Below are 22,980 nucleotides of genomic sequence, written 5' to 3' on the forward strand. Positions count from 1 at the left end.
GTGCGTCATAAGTGCGTCACGAGTGCAAAAGAGTTACAATCACGATTTCTTGCAATTTCCTTACAATCACGACTTCTTACGATCAAACAACTTGCATTGTATTAAAAGTTCGACTAAAATTCGCAGCTGAAGTAGAAGTGCGTCACAGGTCCAGTCTGAAGTGCGTCACAGTCATAACCTTAGCTAATCTTCTCACAAACGTTGACCTGAAATGATGGCAAGGTACACAGAAATAAATAATCGTACGCCAGTAATGCACAAAAAACATTAATATAATAACAATAATAATATATATATATATAACGTATATGCATGTATACATGGTTCTTATTAACAATTTCATCATTTTGCTTTCCCTAGACTACCCAAAAGTGTCACGAGAATCCGTCTCGTTTCCCGTTGATTTTCCCGCTGAAAAATTGTCCGATTCCGACGAAACGAGCCGGCTACCCTAACCTCTTCCCGGCGTGCGCCGGTTATATCGTAATATTTATAATACATTAACATCTTCTTTTTATTCATTTAATCCTCTGGACTCGCCTGTATTCGCTTACCTAGAACGCAGTTACAAAAGAAGTTGCCCTAAACCTTTTTTTTTCTTATACTATACTTCGGAAGCTATTACAATTTACAGGAGAATCTTCAAAATTTCGATAACACGAGTACATTTCTAGAAAAGGGGATAGTTCGATAAATTTCTTTGGAGAAATCAATTTTGGAACTTTTGAAGATCCCCAGTGACACACAGTGTCCACTTCGTATTGAGACGAGTGGAAGATACATGTGTGTTCAGACAGTGTGATTTATTTACAATTAATGCGCACACGTCTCTAATTAACGCGTAATTAGGCCACCTAAGAATGACCGTGGATTAACCGTTTCCCATTGCCTACTTTGCTTATGGACTCGATCGATGTTTTACGATTATCGTTGACGGACCGGAGAGCCATTCGATGGGTCGAAGGCCGTTTCGGGTATCGAGAAACGCTGGGAATGACTGGCAGTATACACCAGGTTCGCAATAAAAATTTTCTGACGATAGGGTATGATTTTTGCGACCCTGGTGTTTACGAGAACGACGGTTCTCTTTATGTGCATGTACAGCCTCGTTCAAAAGCGGCACTCTTTTATCTTCGCAAGTTTTGGTCTTTTTGCAATTTTATTGCAATTTTAGGCTTGTTGGATTTTTTAGGGGAATGGTACTTTCTTGGGGCGGTGGATTTGTGGGATTTTTGGACTATAGAATATTTGAGTTTTGGAAGATTTAGATTTTCTGGAATTTTGGGAATTTTTAGGCTTATTGCAATTTTGGGGTTGTTGGATTTTTTTAGGGGAGTGGGATATTTTTGGGACGGTGGATTTCTGGGATTTTTGGACTGTAGAATATTTGAGTTTAGGATGCTTTAGATTTTGGAATTTTTGAGCTCATTGCAATTTTAGGGTTGTTAGATTTTTTAAAGGAATGTGACCTTTTTGGGAGGGTGGAGTTATTATGGGATTTTTGGACTATAGAATATTTGATTTTTGGAACTTTCACTTTGCAATTTGGAGCTTTTGGATTATTGTAATTTTGGAATTTAAGTTAATCGAAATTTGGGTTATTTTAACTTTGCAATTAAGACTGTAGAACCTTGAGATTTCAGAATTTTTAAGTTGTGGGATCTTCAGATGAAATTTTGGAATTTTCAGATCTATGAGACTTTGCAACTTCAAAATTTTGGAACTTTGGTCTTTCAAACTTTGAGAATTTCAGTATTTCATGTATTTCAGCAACTACAGAAAATTGAAACAATGTACCTTCAAATGTCGAAAAATAATATATTACACTTGACTGAATTTATATTTATAAAATGAATTACATATTCAATAAGATAAAACATAGAAAGTAAACAAATATAAAATTCTATAAATATTTCACAATATTCCTCCCCTTCGAAATATCATATGCCTCAACTTTTGAACGAGGCTGTAGATCTGGCAGTTTCCGTTTCCTTTGTGTGTTCGATTCAGTTACAGTCGTATCAAATACGATCAAATTTAATTTCTATACCGCAAGTTTCACTTGCTATATTCAACGATTATAATCGTTTTCACAAAACATAGAACCCTTCTACGAACTCGTATATCGAACTAAGCTTAGTAAATAAATTACGATACAAATTTATCTGGAAAATCTAGAGAAAAGATATAATTCTCAGGACGTGTATTCTTATCGTTAATGTAAAATGGCAGTATAACTTGTAAGGGTAATATTATATCTTTTCTTTTTATAATATTAATAAAAATGCGACAACCTGTTATGTCGCTTTTATACGAATTCTACTTTGACGAGATTTTGAAACATTTTGATATTTGCAAAAATAAGAAGACAAATTTTTAACCAGGATTGTTACTGTTGGGATTTTTTTATTTTGAGTAGGGTGAATCGAGTTCGAATTATTTTGTAAAATATAATTAAGCAAATTTCAGTAACATAAAATCATTGATGAAATTATTTTATCATTTGATCAAACGTAAATAATTTTTATTCGAGTAAAAAAATTAGTCAAAAAAAAGAAATCATTCGACATTAACAAAATTAAAAAATTTTAGTATAATTGCTTTTGATTTTTTTTTTTCATTAAAACTGCATCTGTTATCACAAACCCGCGATGCAAATTTTGATTAACAATTTTGATTTCATTTATCACAACGTTAAAACGTTACGAACGCAGCTATAAATCATGCGAACGTCGGTCCACCCCCTCAGAATACACAACGGCCATATATCGAAAATTATCCTCGAAATCTTTAATTTACTAAACCCTGCAACATGCATTATTTCAAACAATATTGTTAATTGGATGAAACTATTTAGGATACAAAATCATTTTTTAAAAAATTGTATTAAGTTGGTGCAAAAATAATTGCTGTTACATATTCTTTTTTTTTAAATTAAATATTTTTTGGGGGGAATTGTTTGAGGTAAATCTATGTTTTTTGGGGGGAATGATTTTTAGATAAATTTATCTATTTTTCAGATAAATTTTGTAGCAAATTTTGAAATAATTTTTGTGTTTGATATATTTATGAAATTATAGAATGGAAGACAAGCCACCCCTCGCATTAATGGACTGTTCAGAAAGAGATACAATATTGTCTCTAAACAAAATAAAATAAAAAATTATTTTACCTAAATTAATCTACTACAAACATGTTCAATTTCACAGTTAAAAAAAATGACCAAACAAAATTAAATGAAACAAAAATTAATTTTCCCCAATTATTCTCTTTATTTTGTGTTTCCCCAATTTTCATTCACAAGTGAAAATTAAAAAAAATATTTCAAACTTCCTATAACCTTCAGAGTAACAATAAAAATTAATCAGCGTCAACAGCAATTATTTATTGCCCCAACTTAATCCATAAAATCTACGAACATAAACGATAGGGGTTGAAGAACCGTCGAGCGAACAAAAGTCACCAGAACTGGAAAGCATCCCCCTAGAGACAACACACGATTCTCGTAGTCGAAATAAAAAAGAAACCAGCATCAGAGATGCTTCTTTCTTCTAGGTCTATTTTTCACGGCCGACCAAGCCGAAGAAGCGAGGACGGTCGCCAAGGAAAAAGCTTCGCAACGCGGAAGCGAAATAGACGAGGGTTGGGTGCTCGAGAGGGGAGAAAAAAAAATGAGAAGTGAAATTTTACGAGCCTTAACCCGTGAACACGAACATAAAGCAGTTCTTTACGACGTCTAGAATGAAAGTTTCATTCCGTGACGACGCGACGCAGTCGGAGGAGTAGAAATGGCATCGAGGATTAACCTGGCCGGAAATAAACCGTCGTTACAGGCGCGAGCGTATCGAAAACTCGATAAAGATAACAAATAGCGAGAATCGTGTGCAAATCGGAATTGGGAGGAAAGGTCACTGAATGAAATGTTTTGGTGAAGGTTTGATGAATTTTTGGATGAACCCTCGTTGTATCGTGATTTTAATTTCTGTATTTTATTGTGAAATTATAGATTTGGGAAGACATTTTTTTGGGGAGGATTTTTCAAGGTTATTGAGAAGATTTGAATGTTTTAGTTTCTTGGCGCAATTTGGAAATTTTCAAGCTTTTGTGGGTACGTTTGAGAGTTTATCAATTTCTGGATTTGTAAATTAGTGAAGTCTCAGGTTTTTGTGTTTGGAGATAAATTTACAAATTTTGAAATTTTCTGGCCTCCCATTTTATAAATTAGAAAATTAGAAAGTTTTTGTTTTAATGGATAAATTTGCAAATTTCTGAATTACTGAATTTCTATATCTCTAAATTCAGATGTCTTTAAATTGTTAAGTCTTGAATTGATAATTTTGTAATTTTCAAATTCAGTGATTAAATTGCAATATCCCTAAATTCTCAAATCCTCAAATGCATAAATTCTCATCACTGTGAACTCACAAAATTTTGAATATCCCCAAATTCCCTAACTCCCAAAATTTGAAAATCCTCAAATTTCAAATTCCTCAGTTTTAATTGCACAAATCTCAAAATCAAAAAATTCTCAGATCCTTGAATTTCCAAAATTAAAGAAGTCCCAAAATTCCTCAACTACTTAAATGTCAAAGGTCAAAATTCCAAAATTCCCTAAGATTCAAAATCCCTAAATTCCCATAATTCCCAAACTCCATAAATTCCAAAATCCCTAGTTTGAATCTCTTAAATCTCCAAATTCAAAAATCCCCAAATTTCCCTCTCAAAATTTCAAAATCCCCAAATTCCCCAACTCCTTAAATTTCAAAATCCCCGAATTCCCCAAATTCCCTAAATTTCAAAAACCCCAAATTCCAAATTCCCTAAATTTCCCAACTCCCTAAATTTCCAATTCCCCAAATTCCCCAACTCCCTAAATTTAAAAATCCCCAAATTCCATAAATTTCAAAATCTCCAAAATCTCCAAATTCCCCAAATTCCCAAACTCCCTAAGTTTCAAATTCTCCAAATTCCCCAACTCCCTAAATTTCAAAATCCCCGAATTCCCCAAATTCCCTAAATTTCAAAAACCCCAAATTCCAAATTCCCTAAATTCCCCAACTCCCTAAATTTCCAACTCCCCAAATTCCCCAACTCCCTAAATTTCAAAATCCCCAAATTCCATAAATTTCAAAATCTCCAAATTCCCCAAATTCCCAAACTCCCTAAGTTTCAAATTCTCCAAATTCCCCAAACTTCCTAAGTTTCAAATTCTCCAAATTCCCCAACTCCCTAAATTTCAAAATCCCCGAATTCCCCAAATTCCCTAAATTTCAAGAACCCCAAATTCCAAATTCCCTAAATTCCCCAACTCCCTAAATTTCCAATTCCCCAAATTCCCCAACTCCCTAAATTTCAAAATCCCCAAATTCCATAAATTTCAAAATCTCCAAATTCCCCAAATTCCCAAACTCCCTAAGTTTCAAATTCTCCAAATTCCCCAAACTTCCTAAGTTTCAAATTCTCCAAATTCCCCAACTCCCTAAATTTCAAAATCCCCGAATTCCCCAAATTCCCTAAATTTCAAGAACCCCAAATTCCAAATTCCCTAAATTCCCCAACTCCCTAAATTTCCAATTCCCCAAATTCCCCAACTCCCTAAATTTCAAAATCCCCAAATTCCATAAATTTCAAAATCTCCAAATTCCCCAAATTCCCTAAATTTAAAAATCTCCAAATTCCCCAACTCCCTAAATTTAAAATTCCCCAACTCCCTAAATTTCAAAATCTCCAAATTCCTCTCCCCAAATTCCAAATTCCCCAATTTCAGCTTCTCAACTCCTCAGAATCCCCAAAACTTAAAAATTCCCAAATTCCTCAATTTTCCCATAAATTAACGCCGCTTATTCCAGATAATTACGTTTCCATCGAACGCGTTAACCGAATTAATAAAATACTTCAACTCGGTAATTATCTCTCACAATTCAACGAGGGATCAATTAAGCCAACAGCGCAAAATGAAACGCGCAACAATTTCTCCGAAAATGTTTACAATGTCTAGAACGGACCGCTCCGAAATTCAATATAACAATATTCCATTCAATATTTGTTCGCAGATTTCCACGGAAAAATCGACAGTCCGTGGAAAATCAATTGCGACGCAAAATTTAATTTTACTCAATATATTTTTATTGGACGTTAAAATACCTCGTGCATTCTTGCGTATTGTTTTCTATTTTCGATCCTCGGGCATTCAATAAAATATTCAGTTTCATATTAAAATTCCGTATGCCCCTTGCTGTAAATCCCAGGATTATATGCTACATAATCCTCGGCGATTCACGTTTTACGAGCATACCGGCGCTTCGAAAACCGTCTTAAAAACGACAAGATTATTGGCAGTAGACGTAAATGAAATATACGCGAAAATCAAGGCTTTCTATCTACCATGCTTCGGCAAAAGAAATCACCGAAACAATTCTTACCTGAAATAAACATTGGTCCTTTGATTCTACAATTCCCTATGAAACAAAGGATCCGTAAAATGGTCCCACAAAATTTGACCCTCAAAAATGAAACGCTCTCGGAAACAGATGTCTCGTGGAAAAAAATTTGTGAATGAACGACGGGTCTGTTTGGAAAGAATAGAGAATTCAGACGCGTTGGACGGACATCCACGCCGTGAAAGATCCCGGAATCTCTCGCTTCAGAAGCTTTTTGAAAGGAACTGTTGTCTCTCGGACAGAGAGGCACCCTCTTTTGTTGATGCATCTAACATTACACGCGAGGAATGTAATCTAGATGAAGAGCTTATCTCATGACAAGGCCGGCGCCGAGCGATCGTTCGTCTTCGTTTTGCGCAGCTTTACCGTTGCGAATACGTTTGTCCTGCAAAAATCGAATCGTCAGAATTTCCCGCATTTCCGAAACCTCGAATGCAAGGATTCGAGGACAATCGTCCCTTTGAGGGCCGAAAACCCGATTATTTCGGGATCCCTCGAATCGTTGCAAATAATAATTCTCTACGGATTTGTAAATGTATTAATAACGAGGGTGGAGCTAAACGTTTATTAAATCTCTCTGTTGTTCCGTTTGTTGGAAATTCTCGTCGTACCGAAACAAAGCGCAAAAGACCAAATATTGACACGGTGTCTCATGCGAGACGTAAATGCAAATAAAATAGCGCGGGAGAAACAATGTACAAGTTTGTTTGTATTCAAAATCCTCTATCGCGTCGTTGTGGCGGCGGGTGATCGATTTTTCCGCGGGACGACAGAGAGAGCTAAATAGTATCGTATTCATTTTCAAATCATCCATCGAACAACAAAGCACGAAAGAGAAACGATTGCCCCGTTATTTGGGAAATTATCGTGTCTATGTGTGCAGCGCATTGAACTCGATCAAAGCATCAATGAATCGTTGCAGCATCCTGTAACGATAGATCGAACAAGAGTTACGATTGAAGTATCATCCATAACGTTGTTTTTTTCCATCGAAATAACAGGCTGCGTGTCAACACGCGTCAAAATATCGGACGCATTCTGATGCACTCTACCTTCGAACGCTTAATATCAACACGTTCTACAATCTGATTGCAAACAAGCGTCGACGAAAGTGCAAACACTGTCAGACAACATAACAAATTGTATACATACTTGCGAACAAACACAGATTTAAACATTTCGTGAAGCAATGGGAATGTAGCTCTACGGGTGTCTTACGGTCATTCATGGCGAAGGGTGCTGCTGTCGATTATGTTGGTGAGAAATCTTAAGGTAAACCGAAGTAGAATACAACGTAATTCATCGTTCAGATATACGATAACTTATTGATACTGACTGATAAAGATAATCCTAAGAGTGCGGCGATATAACGCGCGGCGATGTAACGCGTGGACGTAGCAGACGCCTGAATACGTCGAAGTATCACGCATTTGTCCCTATTTTTTATTTTATTTCATATTCATGAAAACATATCGTGGAAATAAAACACTGGAGATACTTATGTAAAGTTACGGTGCGTGAAATTATCACGTGTGGAGTTATGACGTGTGAAGATATAATGCATAGCAATAATAATACAACGTGAACAAATACGACATATAAAATTACGAGTGGAATTACTGTGCGTAGAAATAAGACGTGTCGGAATAAGAATCGGGGAATTATGGCGCGTGGAGATATAACACGTAGCAGTAATACAACGCGTTAGAATACAAAACATGGAATTACGACGCGTGGAATCACTGCGTAGGAATACGACGAGTGGAAATTAAGACCTGTGGAATTGTGATACATGAAAATACAGAACATGGAATTACAACGCGTGAGAATACAGAGCATTGAATTACAACGCGTGAGAATACAGAGCATGGAATTATAACGCGTAGAAATATGACGCGTGGAAATAAGAACCAGGGAATTATGTCGAATGGAGATATAACACGTAGCAATATTACAACGCGTGAAAATACGACACATGGAATTACGACGCGTGGAATTACTGTGCGTAGAAATACGACGCGTGGAAATAAGACCTATAGAATTATGATGCGTGGGAATATAACGCGTAGCAATAATACAACGCGTGAAAATACAGAACATGGAATTACGACGCGTGGAATTACTGTGCGTAGAAATACGACGCGTGGAAATAAGACCTATAGAATTATGATGCGTGAAAATATAACGCGTAGCAATAATACAACGCGTGAAAATACAGAACATGGAATTACGACGCGTGGAATTACTGTGCGTAGAAATACGACGCGTGGAAATAAGACCTGTAGAATTATGACGCGTGGGAATATAACGCGCAGCAATAATACAACATATGAAAGTACAGAACATAGAATTACAACGCGTGAAAATAAAGAACATGGAATTACCACGCGTGAAAATACAGGGCATGGAATTGCAACGCGTGGAATTATTGTGCGTAGAAATACGAGATGTGATAATAAGATGGAATTATAATTTGTGACTCATAGAATTTTAACGTGTAGGAATAATAGAACACGTGAAACCCCGCTGATATACAGCGCGAGAAATTACCGCGCGTGGAAATACGCGGACACAAAAAGTGTAAAGCCTGCATAGAACATACGATGCGTAGAACAACATAAAAATTGTCATAAGACGCGAGACGATAAAACGCGTATAGTATTCTACTTCAGAATCTACTAGCAATAAAGCTACTATGAATACATCGATTAACAAACTATAAATCGACGGCAGCACCTCTAACAGATACAGGAATGCTAAAATCGGAATGTAACGATAAACTTAAAACGAAACAAAATCTTAAGGGTATAATAAAATAATCGACTTCATCCAGAGCCGCTCCCCGCCTTCGTTCAACGAAACAACGTGAATAAACTTTAAAACATGATCAACTCTCGTATACGCATATCTATCGATTTCAACAAGTCGAACCATGCGAATGCAATAGATTTATTGCTGTTTCTTCTTCTTCTTCTTGTTCACGGAGGCGTCAACCCCCCAGAGGTCGTACCAAGGTCCACAAGTATTTTTATCCCTCTCCCGGTCGGAGTCCCTACGGAGTTTAGTCCTGGGAAGAAGAGTTTTCTCCGCCACCGTTTGGTCCTTGACGACTATGCAACTGTACGTGGACTCCTCGTCCGACGCCTCCGTTTCGCTGAAATTCTGGGTCAAACCATCCTCGTCATCCGTGTACTTCTTTCTCCTCTCGTTCCTTTTAGCTTCATTGTTCTCCTTCAGCTCCGCCACGATCATGTTGCGTTTAGCTTCGAGGCTGCGTTTTCGTTCCTTCTCGATGATCGCTTTCCTCGAGACGTTCCCCATGAAATAAGATCTCTCCTCCTGGTGCATTCTGTACTCGGACCTCTCCACGGCCTTCGGTCTCTCCGCCGGAGTCGGGAAGTCCTCGAAGTAATCAGACTTGTCTGGCACGTGAATCCTTTCAGCGGGTTTAGGTTCGTCCTGACGAGGGTCATTCGTGATCGTCACGTCGCTGTTCCTCTTCTCGAGACTCTGCCGGGAAGTGGGGCTCCCTTCGGGACTCTGCTTCTTGGTCTCCTCGGAGCTGGCATCCTCCTTCGTTTCCTTCTTAATCATCTTCGGGATGTCCACCAGCGATCTGTGCTGCCAGAGCGCCATACCCTCCAACACCTCCGAGTCCCTCCTGAACCTCCAGAAAGACTTAGTCCTCTTGACCAGCTTGGGACTCTTGGAGTCCACATCGAAGGCTCTGCCGGTCTGTATCAGGTGACCCACTGCGGTCGTCTGCCGTGGCAGCAGCGGCTTCCGGTTCTCGTCCTTCAGCGTGTTGTTGTTCGTGTCGTTTTTCTCCAGACTCTGAGGTCCGTTTCTCTGGAACTTCTGGAGGTTGGCCTGCACCAGGGCGTTCTGGTAACCGTGCCTCTCGATCACCTTGGTCCTCTCCAGTTTCGTCTCGAAATTCGACTCGTAGCCGCGTTCCTTGTCCACGGACACGGTCTCCCGAACGAACTTGGTCTCTCCATATATCGCCTCCTCCTTGTCGGAGTACCGACGTTCCCTGTACATACTCCGGGGCTCCGTGGGTCTCTCCGGGGCCTCCTCCGAGGGAGGCCTAGGTCTCTCGAAGCGGCGACTCGACGCGCGTTCAATGTTTCTGTTCCTGTCAGGATTCTTCTCGAACGTCCTCTCCCTCTCGTACGTATTCGTCTTCTGGGCGGGTGGTTTCTCGTAACGTTCCCTTTCACGCTCGTATCTCTGCGGCGCGCGATTCCTCTCGTCGTTGTACCTCTCGTACGGGGGCGGCGGCTGTTTCTCCTCTCTCCGCTCCAGACTTCTGTAATCGTTTCTTCTCTCGATGAATTTTGGCGGACTATGTTCCCTCGCGTACTTCTGCGCCGTCTGCTCCAGCTTCTGAGCGATGTGCTCCACCTTCCTGCCCGTTTCCGGAATGGTAATGGTGCTCTCGTCGTCGGTGCCCGAAGACGTGGCTGAAGAAGTTTTCTCGTTTTCGTATTTCGAGTCTTCTTGCGGCAGCGGGTGATAGCCGCGTCGGGGATTACGTTCTTGCCCATCCGTTCTGTCCCCGTAATACTTCTTTCCCTCGTACTTCTGATACTCGATCCGGCTGCTGTAGTTGTCCTCTTCCTCCTCCTCTAATTCGATCTCCTCCTCGGTTTCTTCCTGTTCTTTCGTTCTTTTCGCCTCGCGGCGCTCCTCCTCGTTGTTTCTTCTGGTAGGCTTTCTCTGCTCCTCGCTCATCTTGTTCTTGCGGCCCGTATTCGCCCGGCCACGATTCTCGTACTCGTTCTTCTGCGCTCGTTCTTGCGCCTTCTGCACGGATTTCCTGGACGGTCCGTTCTCCATGGTGGCGCGATCAAACTCCCTGTTCTTGCGCTCCTGGTTCTCGTAATGTCGATTGGAGTATCTGTCGCCGTTCTCGTTCGCCTGGTTCACGTTCGATTCCGCCCAGATGTCCATCGCGGTTCTGTAAAGGTGCCAGCTCTTCTCGTCCCTGGGGATCGTCTTCCACGAGTCGTTCTCCCAGTCCTTGCTGGACTTCTCCTCCTTCTGCTGCTGCTTCGTCAGCTCGGTTATCCTATCGGCGCGCGGCTTTCTTCGGCGTTGTCTGCGTTTTCGTTCGGGCTCAGGATGAGTAAAAAGAAAGAGAAGAAGAGAAGAGTGCAGCGGAGATAGAAAAGAAAGAGAACCAAAGAGCCAAAGAGTATGGACGATTAGTTAGGCGGTTCGAGCTTTGTGGTCGCGGACTTTTGCGATAGCCGGGGATCGGGATATGTGGCATCGCCGGGAGCCTGGAGAGGTGAATGAGCCACCACCACGCCGTATTTTATTTCCATCGACCACGATAACGCATGCGGAATCTACAAATCAGGAGAGAAAACAACGTCGTGACTTTGTACGCTTACGGGGTAGGCGCTGGGAATTTCGGGTATTTTCTCGTGTCAAGTCCTACTTGGTTGCCTAATTTTTCGGGAAGGTCAAGCTAAAATTACACGGGGAGATTTGTACAATATGTAGAGGATTAGCTCCAGTATCCACTTTAGGTTGATGACACTTCTTTGAAAATAGCGTTTTCTTGTAAGAAATTTGAAATCAGAATGAAGTATACTTCTCTATTGTTGATATTTTTATTTCCTATCACAATAAGCTTTTCAGTAACTCTTTGCACTCCGAAAATTTATTTTGCAATTTAAAATGTTTCCTCGAACAAAACAATCGAGTGCAAAATATTAATTGTGGAATAACACTAATTTTTCAAGTATGTTATTTAACATCCGACAGCTTACTTTTCCATCAAATCTGTTTCAAATTAAATTGAAAATCCAAGAAACAGTGGATACTGGAACGTTAAAAATAATTAACGAAAAATTTGGACAGTATAAATACAGGGATGCATAAAATATTAATGGAATCCGTAAATTGTAGACATGCAACATTCCGTTTTCTATGAGAAATCGAATAAGGTCGTTAGATTCGTATAAGCTACTGATCTACGTTCCTTGATTTGAACATTGATTAGGAAGATACCGATTACCAAGACGAAATACTTATAGCAGGAACAAAATATACAAAGCTTGAAGTTGACGAATCAGGCAAAAGCGTTTCTACAAGTTTGCCAGCAATTGTCGACTATCCCCTATTTCATTCGATTAGCGCATTGGTTCTCAACCTGGACTATGATTTAGGATTGAGGGAAATATTTGTGTTGTTTCTATCTTGATTTCTATTAGGATATTTATTTACTTTATTTTGCTTCTTTATTTAACTTGATTCTCTTATTAGGATAATTTTGTCTTTAAGCAATATTTTATATTAGTATTCAAATTTATCAACATAGACAATTTGCCTTTAGTGCACTTGTTTGATCAAACTTGTAGTTTGACTTCAAAATTCGTTTCAAGATAGACAACTAGCTTCTACACAATAAATTTACATTAAAATTTTTGATAATCATAGCTCAGCTTAAATTTACAATTAGACAAAATAATTTCAATCAGCAAATTAAAATTGTTTAAGCAATTAAACCTTAACCTTATATTTTAAGATGTGATAAAATTTGACAAAATGATTTCAATCAGCAAATTAAAATTATTTCAGCAATTAAACCTTAACAGGTTGTATACTGAGATGTGATAAGATTTGAGTGTTCATTAAAGGCAAAATAATTTCAATCAGCAAATTAAAATTATTTCAGCAATTAAACCTTAACAGGTTGTATACTGAGATGTGATAAGATTTGAGTGTTCATTAAAGGCAAAATAATTTCAATCAGCAAATTAAAATTGTTTAAGCAATTAAACTTTAACCTTCTATATTAAAATATGATAAAATTTGACAGTACGTTGAAGACAAAATAATTTCAGTCAGCAAATTAAAATTGTTCGAGCAGTTATTAAACTTGAACAGGTTCTATATTGAGATGTGATAAAATTTGTGTATCATGAAGGTTGAGAACCATTGTATTAGAGTCTTGAAGGTATCCGATGGAATTTTATGGCGATCGCTTACCTCATAGCCTCGTCATCGCTGTAATCGATATCAGGTTGAGCCGGTGGTTCGTTCGAGAAACCACTGTCGTTGCTGCTGTGCAGAGATGTCACAACCTGAGGAGGCGGCACAGGCGGAGCAGGTGGTTGTATCCTACGACCACCGGCCAAAACTGTGGGCAACGTGCCCGATGGACGGATCTAAAATGTACAGTTATTAGTTCATTTCATAGGAAAATAGATGAGAACATCACTCTTCTGGTCAAATTTCTCTTCAGAGCAAATTTTGATATCTTTGCTGTTTGGTAGACTTAAGCTTTATGTAGCTTTGTTTGTTATTCTTGTATTTGAACGGTATTCGAGTATGAGCTTCCCAATCCCTAATTCACAAATCCCTAAACCTCCAGTTCCATAATTCCCCAGTTCCCTAATTCCTCAGTTCCTTACTTCCCCATTTCCTTAAATCCCCAAATTCCTAAATTTCCAAATTTCCAAACCGTCAAGTCCCCAAATTCTCAATGTCTCAAGGCCCCAAATTCCTAAATTTCCAAACTTTCAAGCACTGAATTCTCCAAATTCCCAATGTCTCAAGTCCCCAAATTCTCAAATTTCCAAACACTTAATTCCCCAAATTTCCAACGTCCTAAATTCCCAAAGTCTCAACTTCTCAAATGCCCAAATTCCCAAAATTGCTAATGTCTCAAGTCCCCAAACCCCAAATCCCCAAATTCCCCAAATTGCCACTGTCTCAAGCCCCAAATCCTAAATCCCCAAATTCCCAAATTTAGAAACTCTCAAATCCCCAAATTCCCAAATCCCCAAATCCCCAAATTCCCAAATCCCCAAATTCCCAAATCCCCAAATCCCCAAATTCCCAAATCCCCAAATCCCTAAATCCCCAAATTCCCAAATCCCCAAATTTCCAAATCCTCAAATCCCCAAATCCCCAAATTCCCAAATCCCCAAATTCCTAAATCCCCAAATTCCCAAATCCCCAAATCCCCAAATTCCCAAATCCCCAAATCCCCAAATCCCCAAATCCCCAAATTCCCAAATCCCCAAATTTCCAAATCCTCAAATCCCCAAATCCCCAAATTCCCAAATCCCCAAATTCCTAAATCCCCAAATTCCCAAATCCCCAAATCCCCAAATTCCCAAATCCCCAAATCCCCAAATTCCCAAATCCCCAAATTCCCAAATCCCCAAATCCCCAAATTCCCAAATCTCCAAATTTCCAAATCCTCAAATCCCCAAATCCCCAAATCCCCAAATTCCCAAATCCCCAAATCCCCAAATCCTCAAATTCCCAAATCCCCAAATCCCCAAATCCCCAAATTCCCAAATCCCCAAATTCCCAAATCCCCAAATTCCCAAATCCCCAAATTCCCAAATCCCCAAATTCCCAAATCCCCAAATTCCCAAAGTCTCAACTCCCCAAACCCTCAAATTCCCAAATTTCAAAATCTCCATCCCAAATTTCCAAACCCAACCCCCAACTACCCAAACTTCCCACCAACCATCTATCCCCAACTCCTCCAATTCCGAAATCTGCAAACCCTCCGTCATCACCTCACTATAATCTTGTACCAAGTATAACCTTGAACATATGTACATAATATTTAAGAGACAAGTGATCCTCACCGGTTTAGTCTGACGTGCAGTGGGTGTTGCCAGATTGTGATAACTGTTACTATTCTGTACATGAGTAGAGGCGTTGCTGTTGTTGTTACTGTTGTTGACGTTGTTTCCAACCCCATGGAATCCACTCGACACTTCATCCATGCTGTTCGGTGTCACTGGCGGCCTAGAGGGTGGAGGCTTACAGGGTGGAACTGCCTGCGGCTCCGATGCCCGACCATTGTTTGCACCGTGACTCGGCGATCTTCACGTGTTATCGTACATTTGATTTTAGTGATAACGCTAACGACATTGATTGAATCTGAATCGTTGAAAACGTCAGGGGGTCACGACATCGTTTGTCACCGTCCATTTTTATTTATCCTTTTAACGTTCACGGAATTAAATTCGTTTAATCATCTCGCGCAAGTTTAATCCTCATTTATTTCAGGTTCAACGGCGTTAATTATCGTTTACTTCAGGTTCACCTGCGCTTAATCGCTTCGGTTTCTGCTTTTATTTTGTACTTGTTTAATCGTGTTTCGTTGTAATTCACTTTCGTTTATTCGTGTCACTCTATGGAAATAAACAACCCTCGAGATATTTTCAACGATTCAGGAACAAGGTGTCTTATTTGAAAAGTACGGTGAATACGACTGAACCAATAGTAGTGCTGCTTAGAAAATTTTGAATAGATATCGTAAAAATTCAAGAACAAAATGGCTGACGATTAGACAAGCGCGAAGAGAGTTAATAATTTTCAGTAAAATATCGTTTCAGTCCTGATGTACCACAGAAGCGTAAACGAGGAAGATCGAGGAATCATCGGTAACAAAATGCTCTCGCGAGGCTACTGCCCAGCGGAGGATTTAAACCCTCGAACGCGAAATTAACATTTTTATATCGCCATTATTCCATGGGAATAGTCGATAGTTCACGTTGATTCGACGTTCAGGATCCGCCGTAAAATTTCAATCGCGATAGCATAGTTCGAGCATCGAAACACGGAGATTTAGGAGGTCGAACAATAACAGCAAGACGAGTACGTTTAATAGGGAATAGCCGTATCGACGTCGGCCATTGCCCGTTATCGTTTTAGATTAGCGTAATTGCATTCGAGCCGGTGCAATTGTTAGCAAGGAACAATCGTAACAAGATCTGTGCCGATACCGTTCGCTCGAAACGGAAGCTCAGACTTCCTTGACTCTGTGTTAACTTACCCCGGGCCATCGTCGACAATAATTTCTGTGTACGCCAGTGGGAACCATCCGGAACTTTGCGTGCGGAGATTCTCCCCGAATTGCCAGCCCTTCTGACGATCTCCTAATAAGGCAGTTTCGGTTAAACACAAATATCGTTTATGGATACTACTTTATGGCTACGCGAATTACAGTTCGACAGATTCGCAGATTACTGCTGCAGGAAACCACTCTATTAAACTACCCTATTACTCCTTTAATAACTTGTTAAATTTACTTGCTATTAATTAACTTGCAATTAATTTTACAATTAACTTGCTGTCAGTATTTTTAACTTTGACAGACAAATGAACGATATCAGAAAATCAAATTTAATTTGATTTCGAAGAAAATGTGAATGCAGTAAAAATGATGAAGGTTATAGGATAAAAGTTGAAGGTTGAAGTGAAAGTTTTAATTAAAAATATTAATTTAATAATGTTTTAAGTACACTTGCATAGTACACTTTAAGGTAGGTTTCCTGCAGGTAACAGTATGAAGGTATACGAAGTAAAATAGTTTAAAATCTAGAACTTCGTCCTCCGCACCCTTTCAACGCGAATAAAAGGGTAGTTGAGACTGAAGGTTCCATAGTTGCGAAGGACTATAGAACCAGATTGTCAGTGTGCCAAATTGAGAAGTAAACTAGGAAAACACTTGAAGGCAAGCTTACTTTAATTGTAGGGGTTGTTAAAACCTCTATAAAGTAAGTAGGTCGTAGGTATCCTGGAAAGTTGTGTAATGAACAGCCCCCTGTGCAATTTAAGTCCGCCATAGTTTTCCTAATTTACTGATTTCTCTTTTAGTTCGGGTCACTTCAATCAAATTATTTTCGTTTCGAAGTTTTTGGACTTTCAAATTCAAGATTTTTTAAATTTAGAGATTTTCAAATTCCTAGATTTCTAAGTAGAGAAATTTTCAAGTTTCTATATTCGTAATTAGACTATATTTTTGGATATAAAAATTTGTGTGCTTTCAATTTTTTAAGTTCGCAAGTTCCTAGAGCACTAAATAATTAGACCTCTAAAATTCCACCGTTCTGAATTCCCTAGATTCCCAAATTTATTTTCTCAAGTTCCTAGATCTCCAAAATTCTACCCTTCCGAATTCCCTAGATTACCGAATTTATTTTCCCAAGTTCCTAGATTTCCAAAATTCTACCCTTCCGAATTCCCTAGATTCCCAAATTTATTTTCCCAAGTTCCTAGATCTCCAAAATTCTACCCTTCCGAATTCCCTAGATTCCCAAATCTATTTTCTCAAGTTCCTAGATCTCCAAAATTCTACCCTTCCGAATTCCCTAGATTCCGAAATTTCTATATCCCCAATTTCCCACATTCCCAAATTCCTAGATCCTCAAAGTTCCATAGTTGCGAATTCCCTAGAATTTCAAATCGCCATTTCCCCAAATTTCTAGATTGACAAAATTCCAGGGTTCCAAATTCCCTAGACTCAAAATTCTCTATCTCCCCAAATTCCTATGTTCCCAAATTTCTAAATCCCCAAAATTCTATCGTTCCAAATTCTCAAGATTCCCAAATTTCTATGTCCCCAAATTCCTACTCTTCCAAACTTCTAAACCCCCAAAATTCCACCGTTTCAAATTACTCAATATTTCCAAATCTCTACGTCCCCAAATCCCTACATCCCCAAAATTTCTATATCTCAAAAATTTCACCGTTCGGAATTCCTAAAATTCCCAAATCTTTCTCTAAATTCCCAAACCCCAAATCTCTATCTTCCCAAAATTCCCAAACTCTCCCCTATGTACTCTCCCGTAAATTCTAAACAATCCCCAATTCCAGTCCCCAATTTCCATTCCAAATCCCGAAATTCCCGAACTGAACCACCTCCTAACGAACAGTGCTTTCGTCAGCGTTATAATTAACAGTTTCAGCATGCCTTTGTCCAATACCGTTATCCAGATCGCATCGGTATCAAGATTATAGAGGTATTCATGTTCCTGGTTCAGACACATGCAGCACTCACCCATCAACGCGATGAGATCGCCCTCCAGGAAACTCAGCTGATTTTCCCCGGAGCTCAAATAGGCAAAGAGAGCCCTGGCAAGGGGTGCGTCACCCCATCCGGCGGTGCTCACCCCCGTGCCACTGCCACCGCCACCACCGCTACCGCTGTTGCGCGATGCTGGGGGCGCCATAGACCTCGGCCTTGGTGGTGTTTCCGGGACCTCTGGAAATACGAGCAGAGAAACGATTACCCGGCTCATTTCTCTCGTAACTTGCACGTGGCGCAAGAGGATATTAGGAACACTGGATCGAGTGGAAGGATTTCGGCGAATGAGCTTTCTACGAGATATCATTCGATGGCAGACGAAATTCGTTGACACCTTCTCTGTCATTGTATTCCCTAGACTTTTAAATCACTGGACACTAATTTTAGTCTTCAATATTTTTCTGGGGTCTAAACGAAAATTCTTCAAATTCAATTATGACTTGAAGGTTAGCTTTCAGATAAATGAGGGTGGATATTTAAAGATGATGTATTGTTGGATTTTAGGACTCTTTAAATTGGGGTCTCATGTAAGGTCTCAAGAAGGGGCTAGAATTTAAAAAAACTTCAATCTAGTTTAAATATAGGAATGACCCTGTACAGAGTTTGACATGGACAGAAATTCTGAAAAATTCTCTCATATATCAAATTATTGATTAGACCTTTCGATTACAAATACACCCAAGTTTGAAGTTGTAGACAACACTGTATCCACTAAATGTAGTAAACAACACTAAAATGCAGTTGAAAACAGAAATAATATTTGAAGTTGTCACGTCCTCACAGCAAGTGTTAATGTATACACACAGTTGACCTACCTGGATCTAATGATAACGTGGAGGCGTGGAGATTGGCCTCTGACCTTGCTCTAGACAGAGCAGTGGGAAGATGCGAAGAAGGGCCTTGATAAGTGGCACTTGGCACGTTTCCGGAAGGAGGTCCGGGTCGAAGTTCCAAGCAAGAGCTGTCCATACTCCTGGTCTTCCTTAGTTGCGAACTCATCGTTAACTCTGATCCTCCGTTCTCTTCGTCCTCCGGCCAGAACGACACTTGCTGTATAAAGAAAAATTCGATCAGTCGTTTTTGTATCACTTTGCAATCTTTCACAAATAATTTTTCTCTTCATGTCATAATTTTTAAAAAGTTATAGTTTTTTAGTTTTTGTTAAGGACATTGAGATTTGGGCAGTTAGGGTTGGTTCTGGAAGTTCACTTTGGGTTTATATTATTTTTTTAATGTTTTACACCTTGAGATGTTTAGATCTTTAACCTTGCTGGCAATGTTGTGAAAATGTTAGAAGGAAGAAGTACTTTCAGACTTTGAGACGTTTGTACATTTTTTTAATGCTTTACACTTTGAGATGTTCAGATTTTCAATCTTACTGGCAACATTATAAAAGTGTTAGAAATAATCCTGTAATTTTAAGATTATTATATAATTGAAGCTTGAGTTCCATTTAAAGCTGTGCTCAAAAAATTTCAATTTTAAAATAAAAGTAAAAAATGGTAACATTAGCAGATTATTTCATAGTTGGAGCTTGAGTATCATTTGGTGTTGTGCTAAAAAAAATTTCAATTTCAAAAAGGAATGTGAAAATGTTAACATTAGCTGATTGTTGGGTAGTTGAAGCTTGAGTATCATTTGGTGCTGTGCTCAAAAAATTTCAATTTTAAAATAAAAGTAAAAATTGTTAACATTAGCAAATTATTTTGTAGTTGAAGCTTGAGTATCATTTGGTGCTGTGCTCAATAAATTTCAATTTTAAAAAGGAATGTGATAATGTTAACATTAGCTGATTATTGGGTAGTTGAAGCTTGAGTATCATTTGGTGCTGTGCTAAAAAAATTTCAATTTTAAAAACGAATGTTGAAAGGTTAATATTAGCAGATTATTGGGTAGTTGAAGCTTGAGTATCATTTGTTGCTGTGATAAAAAAATTTCAATTTTAAAATACAATTAAAAAAGGTTAATACCAGCAGATTATTAGATAATTGGAGCTTGAGTTACATTTGGTGCAATCCTCAAAAAATATCAATTTTAAAATGTAAGTAAAAAGGTAAACATTAGCAACATCAAGTGAAATTAAAGCGAGTACTAAAGGTAGTAATTTTTCAAGTGCCCTCATGTGAACCGTTGAAGGTACAACAAATTTGACGAAGTATAAGCATGAAATATCGGTAGCATCGCTCACCCTGAGCCTGGAAGCGAACATGTCTTCCACGGACTGTGGCAAGTATTCCCTGGTGGCGGCAACCTCGCGCCACCTATCAACGGAGGGATGAAGAGCGGCTAACGCGACCTCATGAAAACTCGCATAATGTTTCGCCAACGAGCACTGTCGCTCCAGAACAAAGCCGTACCTTCTTCTCTCCTGTGTCATCGCCTGCAAAAGAGAAGCGTACGCTCGAAATCTTGTCCGTTCATCGACCCCGATTCTTCCGCCTAATTAATCTCGATCCAGAATTCTTGTCGCTTGTCGGCAAATATGGATGTTGCTGTCGAGCGTGTCCTGCTTTCGCACACTTACGTTCTTCAAACTCTGTTCACAAAAGGCGTCCAGCTTGGACTTCTCCTCCTCGAGAATCTGCATATTCTTCAGCTCTTTGTCCATCGCTAGTCCACTCTTGCTGGCGCCTTTAGACTTCTTCCTCTGCTTCTTCATGGTCGCCGCCGCTTTGCTGTAAGTTTCGGACCTGGCCTTGTGCTGCTGCAGAAACTTCTTCTGCTCGCTCTGTAATGGGTGAATTATTCAGTCCACCGATCAAGATATCGAGGTATGAGATACTCACCTGCACCACCTTCGTGTCCTTCTCCAGATTCGTCTCGAGGGGCACCAGCAGGTCCACGTAAAACGCTTTCAGCTGCAAAGGCAAAGACCGCGTTAGAGACTGGAAAATTTGAATGCGAATGACATTCTCAAACTCTGGTGCTAGAGTTTGACCTCCTTTTTCTCTCACCGCTACTCTAATGTGGACTCTGGGATACTTGAATCTGCACATTTTGCACATATTTTGCAAAATATTTCATTTACACATCTTGAAATATGAATTTAGACATTTTTGCAGATTTCACATTTTACATTTGTAAAATATAAACAATGAGACATAGGAAATAAAATGTACTGATCACAACAGCAATTGGGTTGCTGTATGAACTTGGTTGATTGACATTTTGTGTCATCTGTACTCGGTGGCTTAATGGACGTTGATTAGAGACAACATTCCGAACACAGATACGTGAAAAGCTGCCCTCCAAAAGGGAAGAGAGTTGAAGTGGCGTTGAAACACCCTTGGTGCATGCGAGACCTATGCCACGTAATCTGGACTCTCTTTTAACCCTGACGTTAAAGATTACTGTCTTGGTAAATAGCACGTTTTGTAGTAATAGTTGCAGAGTAATTACTGCAGTAACATATGTGATGCTGCATATGTGATACTTTAACATATCACATAATAGTCCTTTAACATATTATATAATAGTTCTTTAATGTATCACATAATGGCACTTGTGATGCATCAGACTAAAGCTTAATATTCATCGAAAATGTCTGCATAAATATTTCACAAACGTTCTTGACACAAAATGGCTGAATCATATGTGACATCATGTATGGTACATGGCAGCCTTGTCACATCAAACCTTGTTACATTTCGCATATTCAGCATGACCTGGCAAGTCATTTTCTTTTAAACATATCAATGAACCCTTCACACAGAACCTTTCTATTTTCCTTGTACATCAAACTTTAAATTGACATACAGCAAGCGCCATTTTGTGAAACTTGTCATGAAGTCCACACATATCTCCACACATGTTCCACACATGCTCCCTAATATCTCTCTCAATATCTCAATTCCCTATCCACAGACATAATTTGTCCACAACACATATCTACCAAATAGCAAAATTTTTGCAAGTTTTAAAAGTGCAGACCGTGCAAAACTCGTTTCACGGTGTCGGAATTTCGAAAATGTTCAATGGGGTTTGCGCAGAACATTGTAACCCGGCATTATTCTTGCATCGCGCTGGACGAACGTCCAACAAATCACAGATTTCTCGCTAACAACCACAGTGACCCTCGAATTCGCAACAACTCTTCTTGAAGCGACGTAACCCACACACTCTCGCACGTTCGCACGCATGGCCGATTTTATTTAGGCGTTTGACAGTTTTACGTTCGGCTTTATCGCCGATCCGTAGAATGGCGTCGAGTTATTCATTCATCGGTGCTTTCCGGCCTCCTTCTATTTTTATATTTTGCTTTCCCTGTTACTGACCGATCAAACGCAAATTTACTGGAAAAGTGTTTCCCTGGGTTTTGTTGGAAGCACACGTTTTGTGGGAAGTATATGTATCGGATTTAATTAAGGGCGAGAAAGTTGGGGATGTAATTTATATGGAGACGTAGGTTAGTTTGACGATTTTTTAATTTTTTGGTGGACATTTTTATTTTTTAGTGGACATATTCTATTTTTTATTTTCTTACAGGTCTTGCAAGTTTTTGGGATCACTAGATAGAATTTTTAGGCTTGCAGGTTCTTGTATCCCTAATTTTTCCTGGATCTCTATTTGTGGACCTTCAAATCTGATTTCTAAATTACGTTCTATAATTTCGAAATCTCTAAGCTTTTAAATCCTTAGATTCTGAAATTCCTAAACACTCAAATCCATAAATTCCCAAATTTCTAA

General features: G+C 39.1%; 1 protein-coding gene across 3 annotated transcripts in view; it reads right to left on the reverse strand.

Annotated features, from left to right (window-relative positions):
- Positions 1-254: 254 nt before the first annotated feature.
- IRSp53 (Insulin receptor substrate 53 kDa) overlaps positions 255-22,980 on the reverse strand; it is a 214,265-nt gene continuing 191,539 nt past the window's right edge. For 2 of the 3 annotated variants that reach the window (XM_012292234.2, XM_003706238.3), the window contains 9 exons: positions 21,081-21,152; positions 20,819-21,022; positions 20,483-20,674; positions 19,110-19,344; positions 18,268-18,471; positions 16,261-16,363; positions 15,065-15,305; positions 13,446-13,624; positions 255-11,544 (listed from right to left, as the gene is read on the reverse strand). In XM_012292234.2, coding sequence (XP_012147624.1) covers positions 9,390-11,544; positions 13,446-13,624; positions 15,065-15,305; positions 16,261-16,363; positions 18,268-18,471; positions 19,110-19,344; positions 20,483-20,674; positions 20,819-21,022; positions 21,081-21,152 — 3,585 coding nt within the window. In that variant the 3' untranslated portion in view covers positions 255-9,389. The remainder of the gene's footprint in view (positions 11,545-13,445; positions 13,625-15,064; positions 15,306-16,260; positions 16,364-18,267; positions 18,472-19,109; positions 19,345-20,482; positions 20,675-20,818; positions 21,023-21,080; positions 21,153-22,980) is intronic. The other variant, XM_012292233.2, reaches the window with a different exon arrangement.

Source organism: Megachile rotundata, chromosome 8 (genome assembly GCF_050947335.1).
Source record: "Megachile rotundata isolate GNS110a chromosome 8, iyMegRotu1, whole genome shotgun sequence".
NCBI lineage: Eukaryota > Metazoa > Arthropoda > Insecta > Hymenoptera > Megachilidae > Megachile > Megachile rotundata.